We start from the raw sequence: 19,934 nt of genomic DNA, 5'->3' as shown, positions 1-19,934 counted from the left end.
ACTTTATTTATTCACTCTCCATACACATTTTGAAAAGACTCGATCAAATACAAACAAATTATGTGCTCACAATTAAATTTTATTGCATTTCTAATAATTTCTTTAAATCGGTTTAAAACAAGTTACTTAATATGTGAATAGTAGCTTCTGAAACAATGAAAATTGGCCAAACTTTATTTATCCTGACCGTTGTGTCTGGAAGAGATCAGTTGAATTATAGGGTGATTAGTGTTTCCTGTCAGTAAAGATAATAATCAAAATATGCATCTATGAATTTTAATTTATATTGTAGGGGAGATCCCCCAGTACTCGCCAGCATGATCGAATATAATCATATTTTGAAAATATGAATGTATTTTGTACCATATTCAAACGAAGTGTGGATTTTTGGATATAATTCTGGTCAAACACCTCCCGTAACCCAGTTTCGGACAGCTTGGTTTGTTATATGATATATTTGTAATTTTTGCACCAGTGTCTCAAAACACATTCATTTTTTATTGATTCCGTCGATGATGGTATCAAACATGCAATAAAAATAAAAAGAATGAACATTCAGTGCAAAATAGTAAAATGTGGTATTTTGCATCATATATGAAAGAGGTTTTTGATGGACATCTTGCAAACTAAATAAATCTGAAATTGTTCTAGTGAATATTGCAGATGCATTTAATTGGATATGAAATACTATTCCTGGAGTAAAAACATGCGATGATGTACAAGTTTACAGAAAAACAGCCATTTCCAGATTGTGTCCGGTATTGGGAGCCACCTCTCATGATTGGCCGATTTCATACTAGAATTCCTCATTAAAATGTAATGTCAAAATTCATATTTATATTTTCAAATTTATTTTTGTACGATACACAAATGATAATATTTATCATAAATGGGAAACAGCAAAAAAAAAAAAATTTTCTGAATTATGAATTTAGTGGCGTAAGTAGACCTATAACGTTTGTTTTGACAAAATATAGATTGAATTCTTCTTCATTTACCTCAATTTTCAGTCACATAGTTGATCCTATGGGTTTTAGCTGGTAGGTAGGCACGTTTTCCACGGATAAGTATTTTAATGAAAAGCCACAACAATTGTTCCAGAAAGCAGTAGCATGTTACCACAATCTATTAGATTAACGAGGGAATAGTCAAACATTAATTATGAAAAAATATTAAAATTCTTTTTTGCATATTTTTTTTCTGTGGTCATATATTTTACTGACAGGACTCACCCTATATCCAATAATATTATCAATAATTTCACACAAATATATTTGTAATCTTCTATCGCCACGATATGTACTCTTTAAATATTGGTGATGTTAAATTGAGTTTATTAAAGAGTATTGTTTTTTATATTATAAGCAAGTGCATTTAACTGTAAATAAATTGATCTGCTATGACAAATAAATGTTAAGAAAAAGTTAATAACAGCGAAATTTAGTTTTACCAAATTACGATAATAGTGTTAGTAAATGGAAACCGAATTTAGTATCAATAGAGTTTGTATCCTTTGACAGATATGTGTATTTCAACTTCAACTGTAAAGTCGACTTCAGTGTGGTGTACTAGAGTCGAATACCTTTAATTATAGATATTCCACTAAACAATTCGATGATTTACTATCATGATCGTGTTGCCTAACACAATATAAGCAATGAATACAATATTTGGAATAATACTGTTGAAGATTTTGAAAATAAAGTTGGACTCTTTTCTTCTTGGCACATTTGATACATTCTGGCTTATTTTAGGTTATTGAATTCATATTTATAAACAATTTGCTCTAGAATTTAGTTTCAGACAATTAGGCTGGAAAAAAATCTTTGATACCAAAATGAACCATGGTGGTGCCCAAGTAGGTCTTTATCCTATTACATTTAATGTCTTACCTTCTAAACTGCTCTGCGCCGCACAAACTGCAACCACCAAGCACTGTAATCCAATCAGCCAAATCAGCCGTATCAGTCGGTGGTTTGATTTTCCCATTTTCCTCCGCACTTTTCACTTTTCCGAAGCTATTCCGATACCACCTTAATTTAGCACTCTGGTGCAGCAATAACACAATACGGGTGCTACCCGCGGTCGGTCGGTCGGCGTTTTCTTCTTCCGGCACAGTTCGTAAGAAGTAATTTCCAGAGCAAAAAAATGAACTCAAAATATCACTAGCAAATCATCTCTACGATTCCAGTATCACACTAATTGCACAACCGCGCCTCAATCAAACAACACGCGCCACTGACTGCCAGCGAAAGTAACCCCCTGACTGGCTCTACTTTTTTTTTCTTCAGCACTACGATCAACTTTGATGTTGATGATGATGATGATGATGAGGATTGTGCTTCTTATGCAACGACGATGACGACGATCGGTCATAAAACATTTTCTTCTTATGGCTCCACCCAGATGAAATCGATCACATTTTTGAACCCGATCTTCGAGACACAAACGCGCACCTTTACTTTTAATTTCTTCGATTGGTTTGACACCTTTCTTGCCCCACAAAACCACCTCGTGTTTCGTTATCGAATTGATGATCAACCACACGATGACGGTAATAATTCCCTCTTTGATTATTCACGGTTTATCCCGCCTGACGGATGATGAGCATCTGTATCCGATCTTGGCTGTAATTAAAAAAAAAAACGAAAAAAATGGCATCCGATTAGGAAATTTTTTGTACATAATGAACACTTGTGCTTGTTTTGTCGCCATGTTCAGATATTAGTCTAGAAATAGTCTAAAAAGACGACAACTTGTTTTCATACGCAACTTAATAGGTACTGGTAGCTTGGAGTTGACTGACAGTGAATGCTGTAGGCAGGTGAGTTGTTTATTGTGTGGGATAGTTTTACGTAAGCTGGGATTTTAACAGCTTTTTTACGACTCAATGTTTTTGTCAATGTCGTCCAACTACTGCTTCGCGCGAAAGTAGCTCTATGAATGTTACAGCAGCACACAGTGGGTGATTATTTTGTAATAAATTATCTGAATCTAGGTTTGCATACTTTGTGTAAGTGTTTCACCTGAAACATTGAGATATTTGATGTGTATTGTGTATTACCGTAAATTCGGGTGAAATTGATCGCCGTATTACATGATTTTATTTCTACCTAATAGAGCGATGATAAATGGATTTCTGTTAAATATTTTTAAATTATTTCGCAAACTGCCTATATTTCCACGGTATTATTGAAATTTGCAAATCAACGAAAAAATGTGCAAGTTGAGTACCAAAGGGCGGTTCTTCAACTTCAGCATCATAATCGTGCATAGCCCTCACTCCGGAACGGACGAACGCGAGGTGATCGAAAGGTGGAAGCAGCACTACAATGAACACCCGCATGGCGCAAAGAACACAGGCACATAAGGAAGAAGGAAGTTACATATTGTGACCAGTACATTTGCGCTTTTCCATGCTCGTGCATGTCAGGTTCAGTAAACTAAAAATTTACTCGATTTTTTTTTCTTTTCAGACGTTTGTAAATCAGACAATCAGTTTGTTCAGACAAACCCCATAACAACTGCAGCGATTTACAATATGTAAATTGGATATCTTGAGCCCAAACCATCTGATCGAAACACCATAATAGATGTTTTTAATGATCCTATGCTATAAAAAAAAACTAGCACTGTTTGTACATTTTATCACACATTTCACGTTACCCCTCACTAAACTTGCGTAAACTTCCATTACTTTTTGCACAGCTTCACGTTTCCATTTGTATTTTAATAACAAATACCCGATTAATACGAAACATAATATGTAAATTACCAGTTCAATTCACCGCCTGAGCTCGGTTTATGTAACACCGAGTATAAGCCAGTAAAATCAATACAGCATATTTTAAATCTCTTCAACCGCCATTCGATCACACATAAAAAAAACACTAAATCCAGATCCTATCGGACAGCGACCACGCGCACGATTTGAACGGTCCGAACGCGAAAGAGCAACTAAAAAGCGCGCAGCAACGCCGATTGGAAAACACGGCACGCATGTTGTGTCGAGGGGTCTCAAAGCTCGTCGCCGTCGCGTCGATGGATGGATGTATGTACCTAGGTAGTAGTGAATGGCGCCACGGTGTGTCTAAAACCGTTTTTAGACAAAAACAATGACCATCAATTCTGTATCCACCATTCGAAAGATGGTATCCTAGCATCCTCGCGTGAATTAAAAAATATTTAATTGGGAGAAATGAAAGTTATAGTGATTTGATAAAGCACAGACAAACAGACGTAATACTTGGAATAAATTTGTTCAAAATCCATCGTCCAGTTCACACCATAATCATTTGTTGAGCACGTTGCGTGAACTAAGAATTTGTGATCGTCCTGCAGAAGGCGCTAGTGTGGAACGTCAAACACGAAGAAAAAAGTATGCGTGCGCCTCTGGTTGTGAGGTTTGAAACATATGTCGAATTCGTTTTTGAACCTAGGTTGGAACTGGCGCAACCCGTTCTGAATTACAGTTTCAACCCTAACCCGATTCAGGTTCGACCGAACTACAATTTACTTGACGTTGGTTTGTTTATGTGTTGATCACCGACCCAGTTCCTAAAAACGAAAACGACAATAGTTCAAATTTATGGTTAAATTAGTGGCTGATTGGAATTTCATCAGTGTTACGTGTGTTATCTGTGGATTGAGGGTAGTTTCCAATGGATGTTTTCAAATGCTCATACTCTGTATTGTTTACCATTGAAAAACTAATCAAATATTCATAAGGTTCCCATTCAACACTCGTAAGACTTCTAATAAGCATCTTACATCTTAGACATTTCGCTGATGGAATCACAAGTTATAGCGATTTGTGTATTTGAGAACCTATTCATATGGTTTATTTAAAGGACAATATATGTGACCTAGGCAAACTGATAGATTCTATCAACAAAACAAAAACAAATATTCATAAGAATGACACTCGATATTCATTTGATATATGCATTTGAGCACCTTTTCTGGAATTTTGACGACATTTTATCGAAGGAGTACCAAACCACAGTGATTTTAAATTTTCAACAGCTTAAAAGTTGGTAAATATAGGCAATTTTTGCACTTTCAACAGCCAATATCTCAAAAACTAGACGTAGGATATTTTTGAAAACGGCAATGGATTCAGCAACCCTTAATCAAGTAAATAGCGGTATTTTGGTGCTTGAGACAAAAACGTGTTCCGCAGTGTAATAACCGCATAACAGTCACATTGAGATTATAAATGAGCCTCGTAACGTAGCAGCAAAGAAATTTTGATCTGAATTATTTTCTGAATATTGACCCTATTTGCCACATTGCACACTGGTCCAGGAAACTAATTTAGGCGGACATGAGGTTTTCGTCAAGATTTATTGATTTTAGAGCCATAGTTTATTTAGAGAATATGTTCAGAATTTTCAGTACTACAAAATGTATGGAACAAAAATTTTTTACGGTGATCGCAAGAGTGACGTATACGCCAACTTTTTTATTTTAACGAATCGTAAGTTGGTATGTTCAGCAAAGTTGTAGCAAATGATCATAGAAACAACTTTGCCGAACAAGCTTTTTCTCGGTTTTGCTTCAGAGCCGAGATAATTAAGTATTTTTAATAAAAAATCGTTTTTTGCTCTTAAGTGTTTTATTTTTTAGTTTTATTGGCCTACTATGTTCTACAAAGTTTTTATACTTATCATTTGCTACAACTTTGCTGAACATACCAAAGTTGTATTTCTTATGGTTTTCATGTTATTTGAGTTTTTCATCTTAAAATTAGCTATTTTGTATGCCTTGTATCTCAACTATGAGCACCTCAAAAAAATATATCTTTCCACAAAATGATTTTGCAGTCTTTTAAGTACCTGTGAGCAAAATTTGGAGAAGATGATATTTTTCTATCTCGTTTAAAATCGATTTTACTAATAGACGATATGACATAAATCCATATTTATTGAATATTCATACATGTTCAACTCACAAAAGTCATGGCTACCTTAGCATATCAAACAAAAGGTAACACGTGTATTTATATAGAAATATAGAGTACATCGTCTTTCAGTTATTTTCGATTAACTTGGAAGCTTCTGCAAGAAATTCATCGTATTTTCCTCTACCAGTATTTGATCTATTCCTAAGCACGATCACCGGGTTGGAAGTCAACATAACCCGTATAAAATACATATACAAAATTTACAGTCCGATTGGATTCTGTGGCATGATTTTCCCAGAATCTTCTGATGGATTCCACGTTTCATGTTTTTCTTTGGTAACGCGGCATGCCGGATAACACCACTTCCGTGCAATAGTTGTAGACGTATCAGTAAGTGTAACAGCATTCTAAAGGATCGCCACGAAAAGCCCTCAAAGGAAGGTTAGGGCTGAGACTGTACGAACCTAGCTACAACTTTGCTGAACATACCAACTTACGATTCGTTAAAATAAAAAAGTTGGCGTATACGTCACTCTTGCGATCACCGTAAAAAATTTTTTGTTCCGTACATTTTGTAGTACTGAAAATTCTGAACATATTCTCAGAATAAACTATGGCTCTAAAATCAATGAATCTTGACGAAAACCTCATGTCCGCCTAAATTAGCTTCCTGGACCAGTGTGCATTGGCTGTACAAAATTTCAGCCTCAAATAAGCACTTTTGAGTTCCTGGTTATTTTTAGAAATTTGAGTTTCCTCCCATACTGCCATAAAATCCACACTTGGTATTTCATTTACTCAATGCCTACTTTTGTCGAATGTTACAAATATGCAGTTATGGGCAGTACTTCGGTTCAATAATCGGACACTCTTTTCAATCAAATGCTTCATAATCTACAAATAAAACGTATAATATACTTTATCTTCCTCGTTCAAAATCTCATTCTGAAATTTTAAAATTTAAACAAAACAAAGATCCGGTGCCATAAATGCATATTGAAATGAATAAATTCGAATCTTTATTAATCACTATATTCTATTCTTCTCTCTATTAGATGTTCGTAGATTCAGGAAGAAGATATACAAAAAGCATGTCATTTCAGCTAAGGATATCATATTTATAATTTTCTGTTAGCTTTTGTTTTTGGCGGCGCAGTTTATTTGAAAACGCTCCGATTTAATTTCAACTAATATTGATTTATGTTCCAGTCCTAAAATCGTCGAAGACTGAAAAAATCAACGCAAAAAGACTGCACAACCGAAGACAAAAACAGAGACAAAAATCTCGTCAAAAATAGTCAAAACTAATAGATCAAAATATAAATTTGACGAACATCGGTTTCGAGAAAATGTTTAGATTACTATCAGGTGATTACTTTTACTTACGCAAAAAAATGGTTTCGGAGCATTATTTTCTTAATAGTTTTTTTTTCAAGTCGATAAAGCTGCTACGAATCTTTTAAGATATATTCATAAAGTAGAGAAAACTATTGTATACTCAAGTAAATTTACTTTGAGTCAACTAATTTATAGTTGAATTTTTGACGTTTGTAAATTCAATTAAATATAGCTATGTTTACCAATAAAGTGTCAAATCAACAATATTTATAGTAATCTCAAGACAACATAAAACTATAGTTAATTCGACCGGACAAATCATTACGAACACTCGCTGCAGAACAACAGAAGATAACGAACCAAAACGATCGTGCGGTCAGAGTAGCCAGAAAGTTGATGGAAGAAATGATACCGAGTGGAAAGTATACCAAACACGTTCGAAGAAAAAATGAATGCGATGTATGTTACATTATTTTAATAGACATGAATGCACCGAATGGTGTAAAACGTCTCTAATAAAAAAAAAAAAAAAAAAAAAAAAAAAAAAAAAAAAAAAAAAAAAAAAAAAAAAAACTATATTTTGATCTCCGTTTACATATACTAGGGTAAGTGTACAAGTCCCTATTTCGCCATACGTGATTACTTGAATGTCTTCAAATTTTAAATTGTTTTGTGTGTTGTAGTAGTAAGACTTAAGATATATCTTGATGTTAAAACATTCAAAAAGATTAAAAATGCAAAAATTATCGAAATTTCACTTATGGCCAAATAGGGAACCACTATGGCCATAACTGGTACACTATCTATCTATCTTTCTGGCATTACGTCCCCACTGGGACAGAGCCTGCTGCTCAGCTTAGTGTTCTTATGAGTATTTCCACAGTTATTAGCTGAGATCTTACTGTGCCAATGGCAGCTTGGTCTTGCTGAATAGCTGTGCGTTTACCGCTACGGCTAACTGGTACACCTTCTCTACATATTTTAATGCCGATCTAAAATCTCCCAAGAATTTGATATTTGTTGATAGATTCCTTTGATTTGACGTTCGTGTATGAATGAAATGAAACAACAATAGGGGTGTTGTTAACGGTGGATATAACATTCGTTTGAATGCATGGCCCACTTAATTATGCTGACGTGAATGAGAATGAAAAACGGTTTTCAATCAAAAGAGCACTCGAACGGAAAACAAGAACAGGGGTGTTTACCTTATAATAAATTATATGAATATGCTCTCAAATACACAATAACTTGTGATTACTTCAACGAAATGTCTTCAAATTCAAATGAAAGATATTTGGATTTTTTTGATGTTGAATGGGAATCTGATGATAGGTTCATTCATGAATTCCTCGAGAATTTCATTCAATACTGTTTAACCCTCTAATACCCAACCCCGCCTTTAGACGGGGTACACTTTTGAATTTTGTGTATTTTTTCGTAGCTCAGAAATTAAAATGATTTTATTTTTGGCTTAAACCTTGACTCGTAACACGCATATAAGAAATTTTTTTTATGATTTTTGAAACTTATTTGTATTACTGAAAATTGTTTGAAAAATTGTATTCTTATATAACCTACAAATGCCTGGGATTTTTTTTTCTGTTCGGAACATAAACCACTGCGACCAATATTTGATCTATCGTAGTATATCCCGTTTCCTTTGTGTAGTGCATGTCGTTTTACTTTGTCACTATCGAGAAGTGATAAAGCATTCGGTTTTCTTACAGTTGTAATTCCTAACTTGATCACAGGAAAGGATACTAACTGAAAGGTTCCTACCATTCGAAGAGTGTGGTGCATGCACTCTCCACAGGCGCGCCCCTTTATCAGGCAAAATTGGATCCCTCGATGAAGCCAAGAAATTACACCGATATTGTCCATGCATCAGAATCCTAGTCCTTAATTCTTCAAACTAGAGAACGAAATAAATAAAAGATTAGAAAACAAATTGTTGAATTCGACTCATTTTTTTCCTTGTCTCAAGATCATTCTCGGCAACTGGGAAAACCGAGACTTGTCACTTTCAATAAGGTTTAAAATGTTACAAGGACTAAAAGTGTTCCTTTGATTACTATAACATCCTGTTCTCTTCGTTTAAAGCAGTCAGGACTAGGGTTCACTGGTAGATCTTTACCTCATAACGCACCACGGAAAGGTGATCTACCCGCGTTATGGGTACAATGCCTGGGATTCATTTAACGTGTATTATAAAAATTCGTAACTTTTATATTTTTCTACGATCAACCTATCACAGAAGAAGAGCCTGATGGTATTGAAATAATTTCAAATCTGTTTTTTCCGTTAGTTACACGGAAAATGAAAAATGTTCCAGAAAAAAATAATAAAATCAAAAGTATAGTAAAAACTCAAATTTTTATTATTGTCAAAAATCAGTAACCAGAAGAGGCTTCAAGAAAAAAATTAAAAGGATAGGGAAGTTCAAAAATAAAAATATTAAAAATCAAAAATCAAAATTCATAAATTTGCGAAGAAAAATAATTCGTTGCCCAAACCGTGTTTAGAATGATTTTAGATAATATTTAGATCGAAAACAAAAATTTGGGTATTAGAGGGTTAAAAACAAATCTAGAGAATCCTGCCGAAATTTTTTCTCAAAATGAATGTTTCTGCGCTAAGAACACACCAAAAAAATAATCCATGGATACTGAAGAAAATTTCTTGGTTTTTATACTGTAAGAAATATATCCACAAACATTACAGATCAAATCCTTGAATAGAATGTTCGAAACGCTCCTGGATGAGTTTGAAAATAATGTTTAGGAAAATTCATGAGGAAGTCTCCGGGTGAAACATTCTTTGAATTATGCTTAAAAGAATTCCACGAAGTGCTTCGAGGCAATTATCTATGCTATTTCGAAGGAGTTTTGAAGAGTTGACTGTATTTTATTTGCAACGTGGTATATTAACCAATATTTAAACGTCAAAAATAGATTACTATTACCAAAAGTAAAATTACCCGATTTTGTCTGGTTCCCCATTTTGTCAACCTAAAATTCATCAAGGGTCTGACAAAATCGGGTCCCTACTGTATAATAAGATGGGGATGTAAACCCCACCTACACCTCCACTGCAATCCTGCATGCCTTCTTGAAAAGCACTGTAAACGGCAATTTATTGCAAATTTGGTAACCTTTTTTTAACTTTTTCATTTCTCTAGAACTTTATAGACTGGTGGCATAATGGTGTCCAGGAAGTAAAGAAGGGATTTTGAGTCAAAAGATCAAATGTAAATGAGTTTAGGATTGACTACTTCAAGAAGTTATTGGGTGTATTCTAAACAGACGATATTTTGCATTTTTTATTGCCAACGATTGTGGACAGCAAGCGTTTGCCCGGTATAAGGCATTTTCTGCAAGAGAACATTCACAAATTACGTCCAATAATTTAAAAAGCAGGGATTCATGAAAGTTCAACTATGGACGCATTAGGTATAGGAAACGCTTGACATATGTAGGTTGTGGGAAATGGACACTATGTGAATATTATTTTAAGATTTATTATAGTGATAGTAAAAATGTAGATACATATTGTTGCGTATATAGTTATTTAGTTCCTTCAATATATCCGTGTTTATTTTATTTTTCCATTTCAAACGATATTTCATTGATAATTTACTAAATCCAATAAGTTCACTTAATATTTGCAAACTCAGTGTTGAGGACCGAGCCTTTTTTTAGGATTGCAGAATCCACACTCTTACGAGTTCGACTAATGTCAAACTTTGATCACATTAGTATCTGTTAAAACTGAGACACCAATATTGACAATTCGAGTGACAATTAGAAGTTCGGCTGTCAAAACTTCGGCGAAGTTCGGCGTCGGCATTCTAATTTAGTGCTACGCCGACGCATAAGGATTGCCTTTGTCGGCGTAGCACTGTGGTGGAATGCCGACGCCGATCTTCGGCGAACTTTCGGTGATATTTCATTTCTCTCATGAACTTCGGTCTAAAGTTAATTTGAATGCTCAATACATTTTTAACCCGAGGCATCTGAAAGGCTAGTTCTGATAATAAATTCAGTTAGTTTCCAGTACCTCAAACAAGAAGCATCTCGAGATTTCTTGTTAAAGTGACCCCAAATAAAACAGTACGGTGAAATTATTATATACCGAGTGCAGTGAATCACTGTGACATCCCCAAGGTTCTGTGTGAACGTTACAAGGTCTTCGTAGTGTTCTGGATCACACATTGTCCGTCGCTGGTGAGTCGGAACTCAAGAGTAGGATCCTTCTGTAGCCACATCCTGCCACTCCCGGGCCGTTTGCCTCAACACTCAGTATCACCACTTCTGCATTATTCTCAAATCCATTATTATCTCCCGTGAGGAGAAATACGTTAGTGCTGTTTTTGTGGTTTAGGTAGAAAGACGGTTAGCACCAGTTTTTCCTTCAGGACCAGGTATAGGTGGTCGGAATCGTTTCGCTATTAGCTAACAATATAAAACCCGCCCTGGGGTTGGGTTTCTGCCGGGCAAACTAAACTTGACGGACGGTCCTCTTTGAGGTGGCGCTTAAGCCGTCCGTTTTTCGATCGAGACCACGTGTAGAGAACGAACGGAGCTTAACCGCATTTAGTGTGCTACAGTTGGCCAAAACATTGGAAAATGAAAGACGTAATTTTGGAGTCCTCCATAATTATAATTACGACGTGCACTTTCTGTCTTTCGATACTTTCCGCCTTTTGGCGCTTTTCGTCTTTTCTGACTTTCGATGTTTTTCTCCTTTTAGTACTTTCTGCCTTTCGGTTCATGCCGTCTTCTGCTAATTCTGCCTTTCGGTCTTTTGTGAGTGATTTTTGCTAGAGGTTCTGTTTTTGTTACATGAAAAGTAATCAACGTTTTTTATTAACATTTTGTAATCCAAGTCCAACAGTAATAATGTCAAACAATTGATTGAATGTGCATTTCCATGTGTTAACATACCTATTATCAAAGTTACCCTAAAACGAAAATAAACTATCGATAATATGAAAAAAAATATAGGTGCTTTCAAAATGGATCGTAATGCAATCTTTCAACTGCAATCGATAGCTAAGGTACCAGTATTTGTTTTAAAAATATAGAACAAAAATCATGAAAACGAAATGCAAAAATAATGTGATTTCCAATTAACAAAACTATCATAGTTAGTCCATTTTACGGTAGGGTAAAAGCACCGGTTTTGGCCAGCCTAAGAGAAAAAATCAATAAAAATTAAATGGAAAGCCGTATTTATACTACAAATATGTCAAATGCAAGCTTTCAATCCATATTATGTGTCTAAAACATCAAAACTGAGCTATAACCATTTTTTCGCTTTGAAAATCCCGTTGGTCAATATAGGCCAACGAAACCAGTTTCGGCCAGAGATTTATCTTCGGTTCCTAAATTGGCCAATCGCATTGATTTCTCATGGGAGTGGCCAAATTAGGAGTGCCCTGGCCAAAGTAGGTGTACGGGAGTTAAAATTATAAGGAAAATGAATTGTTTTTCTTATGTTTTGAATCAATTTGGACGAGTAAATGAGTGTAACTCTATCATGCGAATGTGATCTACTGAACACAACAGGTTTCATGCTGATTGGCTTTATAAAACGGTGTATAATCCTCTATGGCTACAACTGGCGTATGGCCAAAACCGGTGCTTCTTCCCTATGAGATTTTTTCAAACACATAAATATACCTTGAAAATGGCCCTAAATTTTCAAATAACTATAACTTCTAAGTAGATGAAAAAAACGAATTTAGCACTATACCATTTAATCGCAATACACGGAGAAAACAGAAAACCCATATTTGAGTATTTTTTAACTTGTTTTTCTCTCCCTATTTCATTCGCTCCTTCTATTGTTCTCAGAGAGTGAAGAGCAAAACAACCCAAAAACCGAACCTTTGCGCGTTACCTCAAACTTGAATAAGTGGCATAGTGCTGAAAATTGAGTTATTTGATCTGCCGGTTGAGTGAAAAGAACTTAGCCAGTAGTTTTTTTTCGCCTGGGTACAAATGAAAACAACTTCTACCCCATTAACTCAAAATTAGGTTAAGTGGAACGAACTCACTTTTGAGTACTTCATTTTCTTCGTGTAGAGTTTGTATCCTTTGACAGATACGCGTATTTAGACCTCAACTGTAAGGTCGTCTTCAGTGGCGTATACTAGACTCGGGAAATCGAGTCAAAGTCAAAGGATACAAACGCTAGTGAAATTAAATGGTATAGTACTAAATTCGGTATTTTCATCTACTTATATGTATTCTACTAAAAAACTCGAAGATTTATTATCACTATAACTTCTATTTCCCTGGATGAAACATGTTCAAATTAACTAAGAGGACGCTTGGATACTATATTTTTCGTATGGTGCGTACAGAATCCAAGGACATTTTTTTTTCGTTAATAACGGTTACAGACACACCGTGGGCGCACTTTGGTGAGCATGTGTGAGGGACCGTACCGCCACGGTCGCGTTTGGGGCACTTGGCACACTAAATAAGCTGGTGCGAGTGGGAAAGGGGTGAGCGGGGCATACCGGGGGAATCTACGCTGCTGCTGATGAATGAATCAGTCACACGGATAAACTGCAACGCGGCAAACAATTTACGAAATCTGGGCTGCGCACGGTTTGACGTCATGTTCTGCAAAATATGAACGGTGCGACTTAAGAAGGGGTGTGAAATTTGGTGAGTCTCAAGCGGATCCACTCGGCCAGTGTAGAGACATTTCTTGAATAGTACGCTCGGTAGGAATCTTTGGATGCAAATGTTAAATCTTGAATATTAATTTCATAAGGGTCTTAATTCTTTGCAGAAAAATAAACCAACTTTTTTGCTCTGAATTATGTAGTGCTGTAATAGTCATTACGCAACTGATTTCAATTCCATAATAACTAATAACACAACGCTTTTTCGGCAAGTCTCGTTGAACAAGTTTACTATTATTCGTTAGTTAAACAAATACTTCTTCTATCTATCCTATAAAAATTAAAAAAGGAGTTATCGAAAAAGCTTTCAAATTTTGATCTGTTCACTCTGTCCAAATGGCAAAGCCGATACTGGGTTGACTCTGTAGTAAAATGTGTCATCTAACCACCAGTTTTTCTTTTAGTACTGACGCTCAATAGAATGCCACACTTCTCGGGGAGCAACTGTTGGGGCTTGATGCGTTGATCGGATGGCACATTCAAATCGCCACGGTTGATGAATGGACCAACGTAGATCACCCTGAACCGTCAAAACTGAACCCCGACCGCCTCTTTTTGCCTTGGGAAAATCCACACATCGCTCGCGACATTGCTGACGAAGCGGAGAACATCGACGGGGGATCCGGATGGGGGCCTGTGATTCCGACGTCCGTCTGCTACTTCCTCGAAAGGAATCGAGAAGGTAAATGATTGAATGATTTGCCAATTACACGCGTGATTTTGTGATTTATTTATAGCATCACACACAGCAGGTCGGCATTTCGGGTGAGACACGAGAGCAACGATGTCATCGGATAATGAGGGGGCGCTTATGGAAATTCGTTCGCCAGTCATCGCATTGGAAATTACATAACGGGGATGTGTTTACCTTGCAATTATACCACGTGCGTACTGGTTGCCACTATGAACAGTAGGGTGTCACAGGAAAATGTTCGACAAGTCATGGTGCTCAAGCCTAGAAGGAAAGATATGGTTACTTATAGCATTTCTGTAGAACAAGACCACTTTATAAAACATCATGTAGATTTTGTTCTACAAAAAATGCTGTAGGGAGCCGGATCCTATCCTTAGCACTTAGGCCACAATATGCGTAGTATTGAAGTGCTTCTTATTGCAAAATTTCAGACAGTGCCCAAGTATCTCTGCATCCTGCATAAGCATATCTTTCATTCTAGGGTTAAGCACCTTGAGTTTTCGAACATTGATTTTTTTTCTGGGACACCCTAATGAACAACTAACGACTCGAACAATATTCTTCGGAGTGCTGTCGTTGCCGGTGGTGAGTAAGATTAACGAGTTGCTACCAGCGTTGCGCTAATCGCTGATGGAGAAGCATTTAATAAGCTGATTGGGATTCAGTTCTCGGTGAGGTGGTTTTGCCATATCAAAGCTTGTTATAGTCAGTCAGCCGGTAGGTATGTGTGTAAATGTCATCGATACTGTTTAGCAAAGCAAAGCTCAGTGGAAATAATATTTGTTGATTGTGAGTCACACATCTATATGATGCTTTAATGGCATTGAGGCTGGTTGACAATTACAATTGATTGCATATGGAATGTCGACAGGATACGTTGTTAATGTCGAATGATGTTACCCGAATGTTCAATTACTCTGCATGACATTACTCCAACAACGAGGTAAAAGCAAAATCTATCTTCAGGGTGTTCTTAAGCATTACAAATATATATATTTCAATTAGAGTGTCCATCCCGGGACATCCCGGGACAAAAAATCCCGGGATTTGTAAAAATTCGGGATTTCCCGTATCCCGGGAAATTTTTTTATCAATCCCGGAAATCCCGGGAATCCCGGGACAAACATAAATATCCAACTAAAAAACACTTGCTGTATTGGTCGGATTGGGTATCGAAGTATTTAAACGAAAAGATCCATTCGTGCATACAATACAATGCAACATGAACTCAGTACATACCTACCATACTAACTAGTTATCTTGCATCATGTATGGACAAGCATTGTTTCACTTGTATATGTGAATCCAGTGGATTTCGAAAATTTGCCACATGGGCACCTATGTGCAACGTCAATTGTCACTTTTTGAGGTTTGTGTACTATTGAAGTTGGTATTTTTTATTGTTTTAATATTTTGATTTATTATTTTCTCGAAGTAAGTAATAAGATTCAATTACAAACGAATATATAAAATATGGCTTTTCTTTTAAGAATATGGCTGAAATTTGGAAATACTTTGAAAAGCTACCCGCAGATAAGGACAAAGCGCGATGCTATAAATGCGAGCAAATTCTTTTATGCAAGGGCTCCTCAACCAGCGGGCTGCTACGACATATGAAAAATAAACACGAACTAGATCTGAAACCGTCTACGAGCAAAAGTCGTTCGGTAGCCAAGGATTCTTGCACGGTTTCACCTGTTCCTATGAAACAAGCATCAATGCTTAAATTCGTGAAACGCCAATCGTTATCGGAGATTGTGGCACGTCTTGCTGCAAAAGATGGGTTTTCGATCAATGCAATAACGAGAAGTGATTTTATTAGACAGTCCATAACAGCGCGTGGATTTTCACTACCAACTTCACGAACATCGGTCATGAAATTGGTGACTGATTTCTATAAAGATGCAAAGTTACGAACTGAGACCGAAATTCAGGATAAAATTCGAAGAGGCAAACTCCTTAGTCTCACCCTGGATGAGTGGACTAGTCAGAGCAACAAGCGCTACATAAATGTGAACGTTCATTTTGGAGACGGATCGTTCTATAACCTCGGACTTGGCAAAATTCAAGGGTCGCTTCCTGCTGAAAAAGCTTTGGAAATTGTGAGGAACATGGTGCAGCAGTTCGGCGTTCACGATAAAAACATTGTCGCTTCAACGACAGATGGAGCTCGAGTAATGGTAAAATTTGGAAGAATTTCTGATTACTTCCACCAACAATGTTACAATCACGCGATTCACTTGGGAGTTTGCGATGTCATGTATAAGGACCAACCATCAGTTACAGCAAATGCTGATGAATCAGATGACGATGATTCAGATATAGAAAGTCAAGATGGTGATTTTCAGTCGAGTTTGTATAAATAAATCACTTTGATTAAACAAGTTTATTAAATAATAAATTTCTATTACAGATTTGTACGCATCACAATTCGGAGAAGTTTTGAAACGTATCCGGAAATCAGTGAAAATTTTTCGAAAGTCCCCTGTCAAAAACGCAATTTTACAGGAAAAAATAATCAAGAAGTTTCAAAAGACATTACAATTGCTTCCTGATGTAAAAACCCGATGGAATTCAACTGAAGTGATGCTTGAACGCTTCATACAAACTTTTGATTGTCTAAGAGAGGCACTAGAAGAAATTGGTCTTCCTGATTTGGTTTTGAACACCGATCTCGAAGTGGCCAAAAGTCTTCATGAAGCTCTTCAGCCAGTTAGACTTGCATCGGAGGCTTTGGGTAGACGAGATGCTACTTTGCTGTCTGCGGAGGGAAGTTTGAATTTCATGTATGCAAAACTGAAGAAGACCAACACCAAAGTCGGCAGCGATCTCTACAACTCAATCACAAAACGGATAAATGAGCGGCGCCATAAGGAACTCATAACTGCTTTGAAGTTTTTGCAAGGTCTACCTTTGACATCAGTTCCAGAGTTTGAGAACTCATCCAAGTCTCAGACGATCAAGTTTATTAAGGAGCAAGGAGTAAGATTAATTCAGGATTTTCATAAGGACAACGGAGGATTAACCGTGGATCATGTTGAACCTGAACCGTCCAGTATACGTGAAGAGCTGGAATCGGCTATCAAAGAGTTTTCGAATCCAGTACAGACTGATTCATCATTGATTGATTTTTCAAAAGTGATAACAAAGGAACTTTCTTTGTTTGAGCTTCATGGAAAATTAAGTCGAAACCTCGATATGATCTTTGATGCGCTTAAATCAATTAAGCCTACGTCGACGGATAGCGAACGCGTTTTCTCGGACTCTTCTAACATTTGCTCCAAGAAGCGCACCCTACTTTCCGATGAGAATGTAAACAATATTTGTTTTTTGAAGTCATTCTTCCAGAGAATTGATTCAGAATAAGGCTTAAACCGGTTCATACATATCATTTTTATTTCATTACTATCTATTTCTCAATAAAGCAGGTTTCAAAATACAATATTACATTTTTTTTTTAATTTATTAGAAAAATCCCGGGATCCCGGGATTTCCCGGGAAAAGCAACATATTTTATCCCGAATCCCGGGACAAGCAAAATGGTCGGGAATTGGACACTCTAATTTCAATGCAATCGCTAAGCTGCAAAAACTATACCATGTTACGATTTTTTTTTGTTACATATAAAATAATAGCATCAACCATCGACATTTATGACACCAACAAGATTTTTTTACATCAATTATGCTGTAAAGTTATTTTCCCTGTAGTTTATAACACGTCTTTTTCTGAGAATTCCAGACTTCACGTTCCCTCTCCTGGGGCCTGCGTTAGCCAAGTGATCCGTGGCTACGAAGTAAAGCTACGTTGAAAGTTTCTCTATTAGATTCCAGGCTGGTTCAGGATTTATTCGTAACGGAGATTTCCTTGACTTCCCTGCGCATTGAGTGTTATCGGTCCTGCCACACACATCCACATCACCTTTACGTGGTGCGTTACAAGGTAAGATCTAATGGGGCAGCAGGGACGAAAGTCCAGGGGCTTAACGGACCCCCCACCACCTTTGCGAGATTGGGAGTTGCCCAGGATGTGGTGGAGTTCACAGTCGGCTCTGATGAGCCTTCATAAATACCACAAAAATCCGAATGCAACCCTGTCAAAGCGATCGGTGCTGCAACAGGAGTGCCAACCGGGACATCAGGATTGATGCCAGTAAGATCCTGATTATGACATACTGGTCGCGGTACAAACGAACAAGGCATGGAACTACGAGTAGAAGTGCCTCGATCACATTGAGACCAACGCCAGTCCATTAAAGGGCGGAACAAGGGTGAAATGCTCATTCTTAAAGCAAATGACAATTCGTACATGGAGGTTTTGCGTGCTATGCGGTCGAATCCAGATTTAAAAGAGCTAGGAGAAGACGTTCAAAAAGTCAGACGTACCCTCAATGGTGAGATGATCCTCGAGTTAAGAAAGGAGTCAAAGGCAAGCAGCTCTTTCTATAAAGAGCTAGCCGAAAAAGCCATGGGGGATAAGGTGGAAGTAAGAGCTGTGTGTCCGGAAGCGACTCTCGAATGTAAAAATATGGATGAGATTTCAACGAAGGAAGATCTGAGGTTAGCCATGCAGCAGCAGTGTGCATTGGGTAACGTTCCAATGACAATTCGCATGCGGTCAGGCTGTCTGTTAACGCAGCGAAAAAGGCCCTCAAAACCGGCAAGATCAAAGTAGGCTGGTCGGTTTGTCCGATTAGTGTGTCTGAACAGTAGAAGCATTAACCTAAGAATGCTAATGTCGCTGGTGTTCGTGTGACCAACATCTAGTTTGCTGCGATGTGACAGCGTGAGCACCGGGCCTCAAAGTGTCAAAGGCCAAAACAAAACATTCTCTGTTGCGTGGGATCGATCAATTAATAAAAAATAACAATTAAAGGTACCGTAAAACGGGGTAACTTTGATAGTTTTTTCGAGGAAAACTTGCATATTTATGCAAGCTGTTTCCAATAATTACAATTTATATTTTTAAAACAAGTACTGGCATCCTTGCTATCGATTGCAGTCGATAGATTGCCATAAGATTTATTTTGAATGGATATATAATTTTTCATATAATCGAAAGTTGGTTTTCTGTTTTGGGGTAACTTTGATAATGGAGCATAATTCAAACAAAATAGAATGAATAACGGACATTTGTAGGGCATTGCATACTTCTAGGCATTTAACGTTATATGGAAATTTCTGACTTAGATTACAAAAATGGTCCCAGTTTGTGAAAATGCTTTTCGCTAAGAGATTTGAGACCGTATTCAAGTTCTATGATAACTAGGCTGTCAAAGAAAAGTGGCCAACTATTCA

At 36.8% G+C, this 19,934-nt stretch overlaps 1 protein-coding gene across 8 annotated transcripts in view; it reads right to left on the bottom strand.

The window, feature by feature from the left end:
- LOC5564334 (putative epidermal cell surface receptor) overlaps window positions 1-19,934 on the bottom strand; it is a 188,609-nt gene that overhangs the window by 78,128 nt on the left and 90,547 nt on the right. For 4 of the 8 annotated variants that reach the window (XM_021855809.1, XM_021855810.1, XM_021855811.1 and 1 more), the window contains exon 2: window positions 1,893-2,627. In XM_021855809.1, coding sequence (XP_021711501.1) covers window positions 1,893-1,989 — 97 coding nt within the window. In that variant the 5' untranslated portion in view covers window positions 1,990-2,627. Of the gene's footprint in view, window positions 1-1,892; window positions 2,628-3,455; window positions 3,476-3,775; window positions 3,962-19,934 lie in introns of those variants that run through there. The other 4 variants (XM_021855812.1, XM_021855815.1, XM_021855816.1 and 1 more) reach the window with 3 other exon arrangements.

Source organism: Aedes aegypti, chromosome 3, assembly GCF_002204515.2.
Source record: "Aedes aegypti strain LVP_AGWG chromosome 3, AaegL5.0 Primary Assembly, whole genome shotgun sequence".
NCBI lineage: Eukaryota > Metazoa > Arthropoda > Insecta > Diptera > Culicidae > Aedes > Aedes aegypti.
Note: the sequence above shows the minus strand (reverse complement) of the source record. Positions and strands in the feature narration are given on the sequence as shown.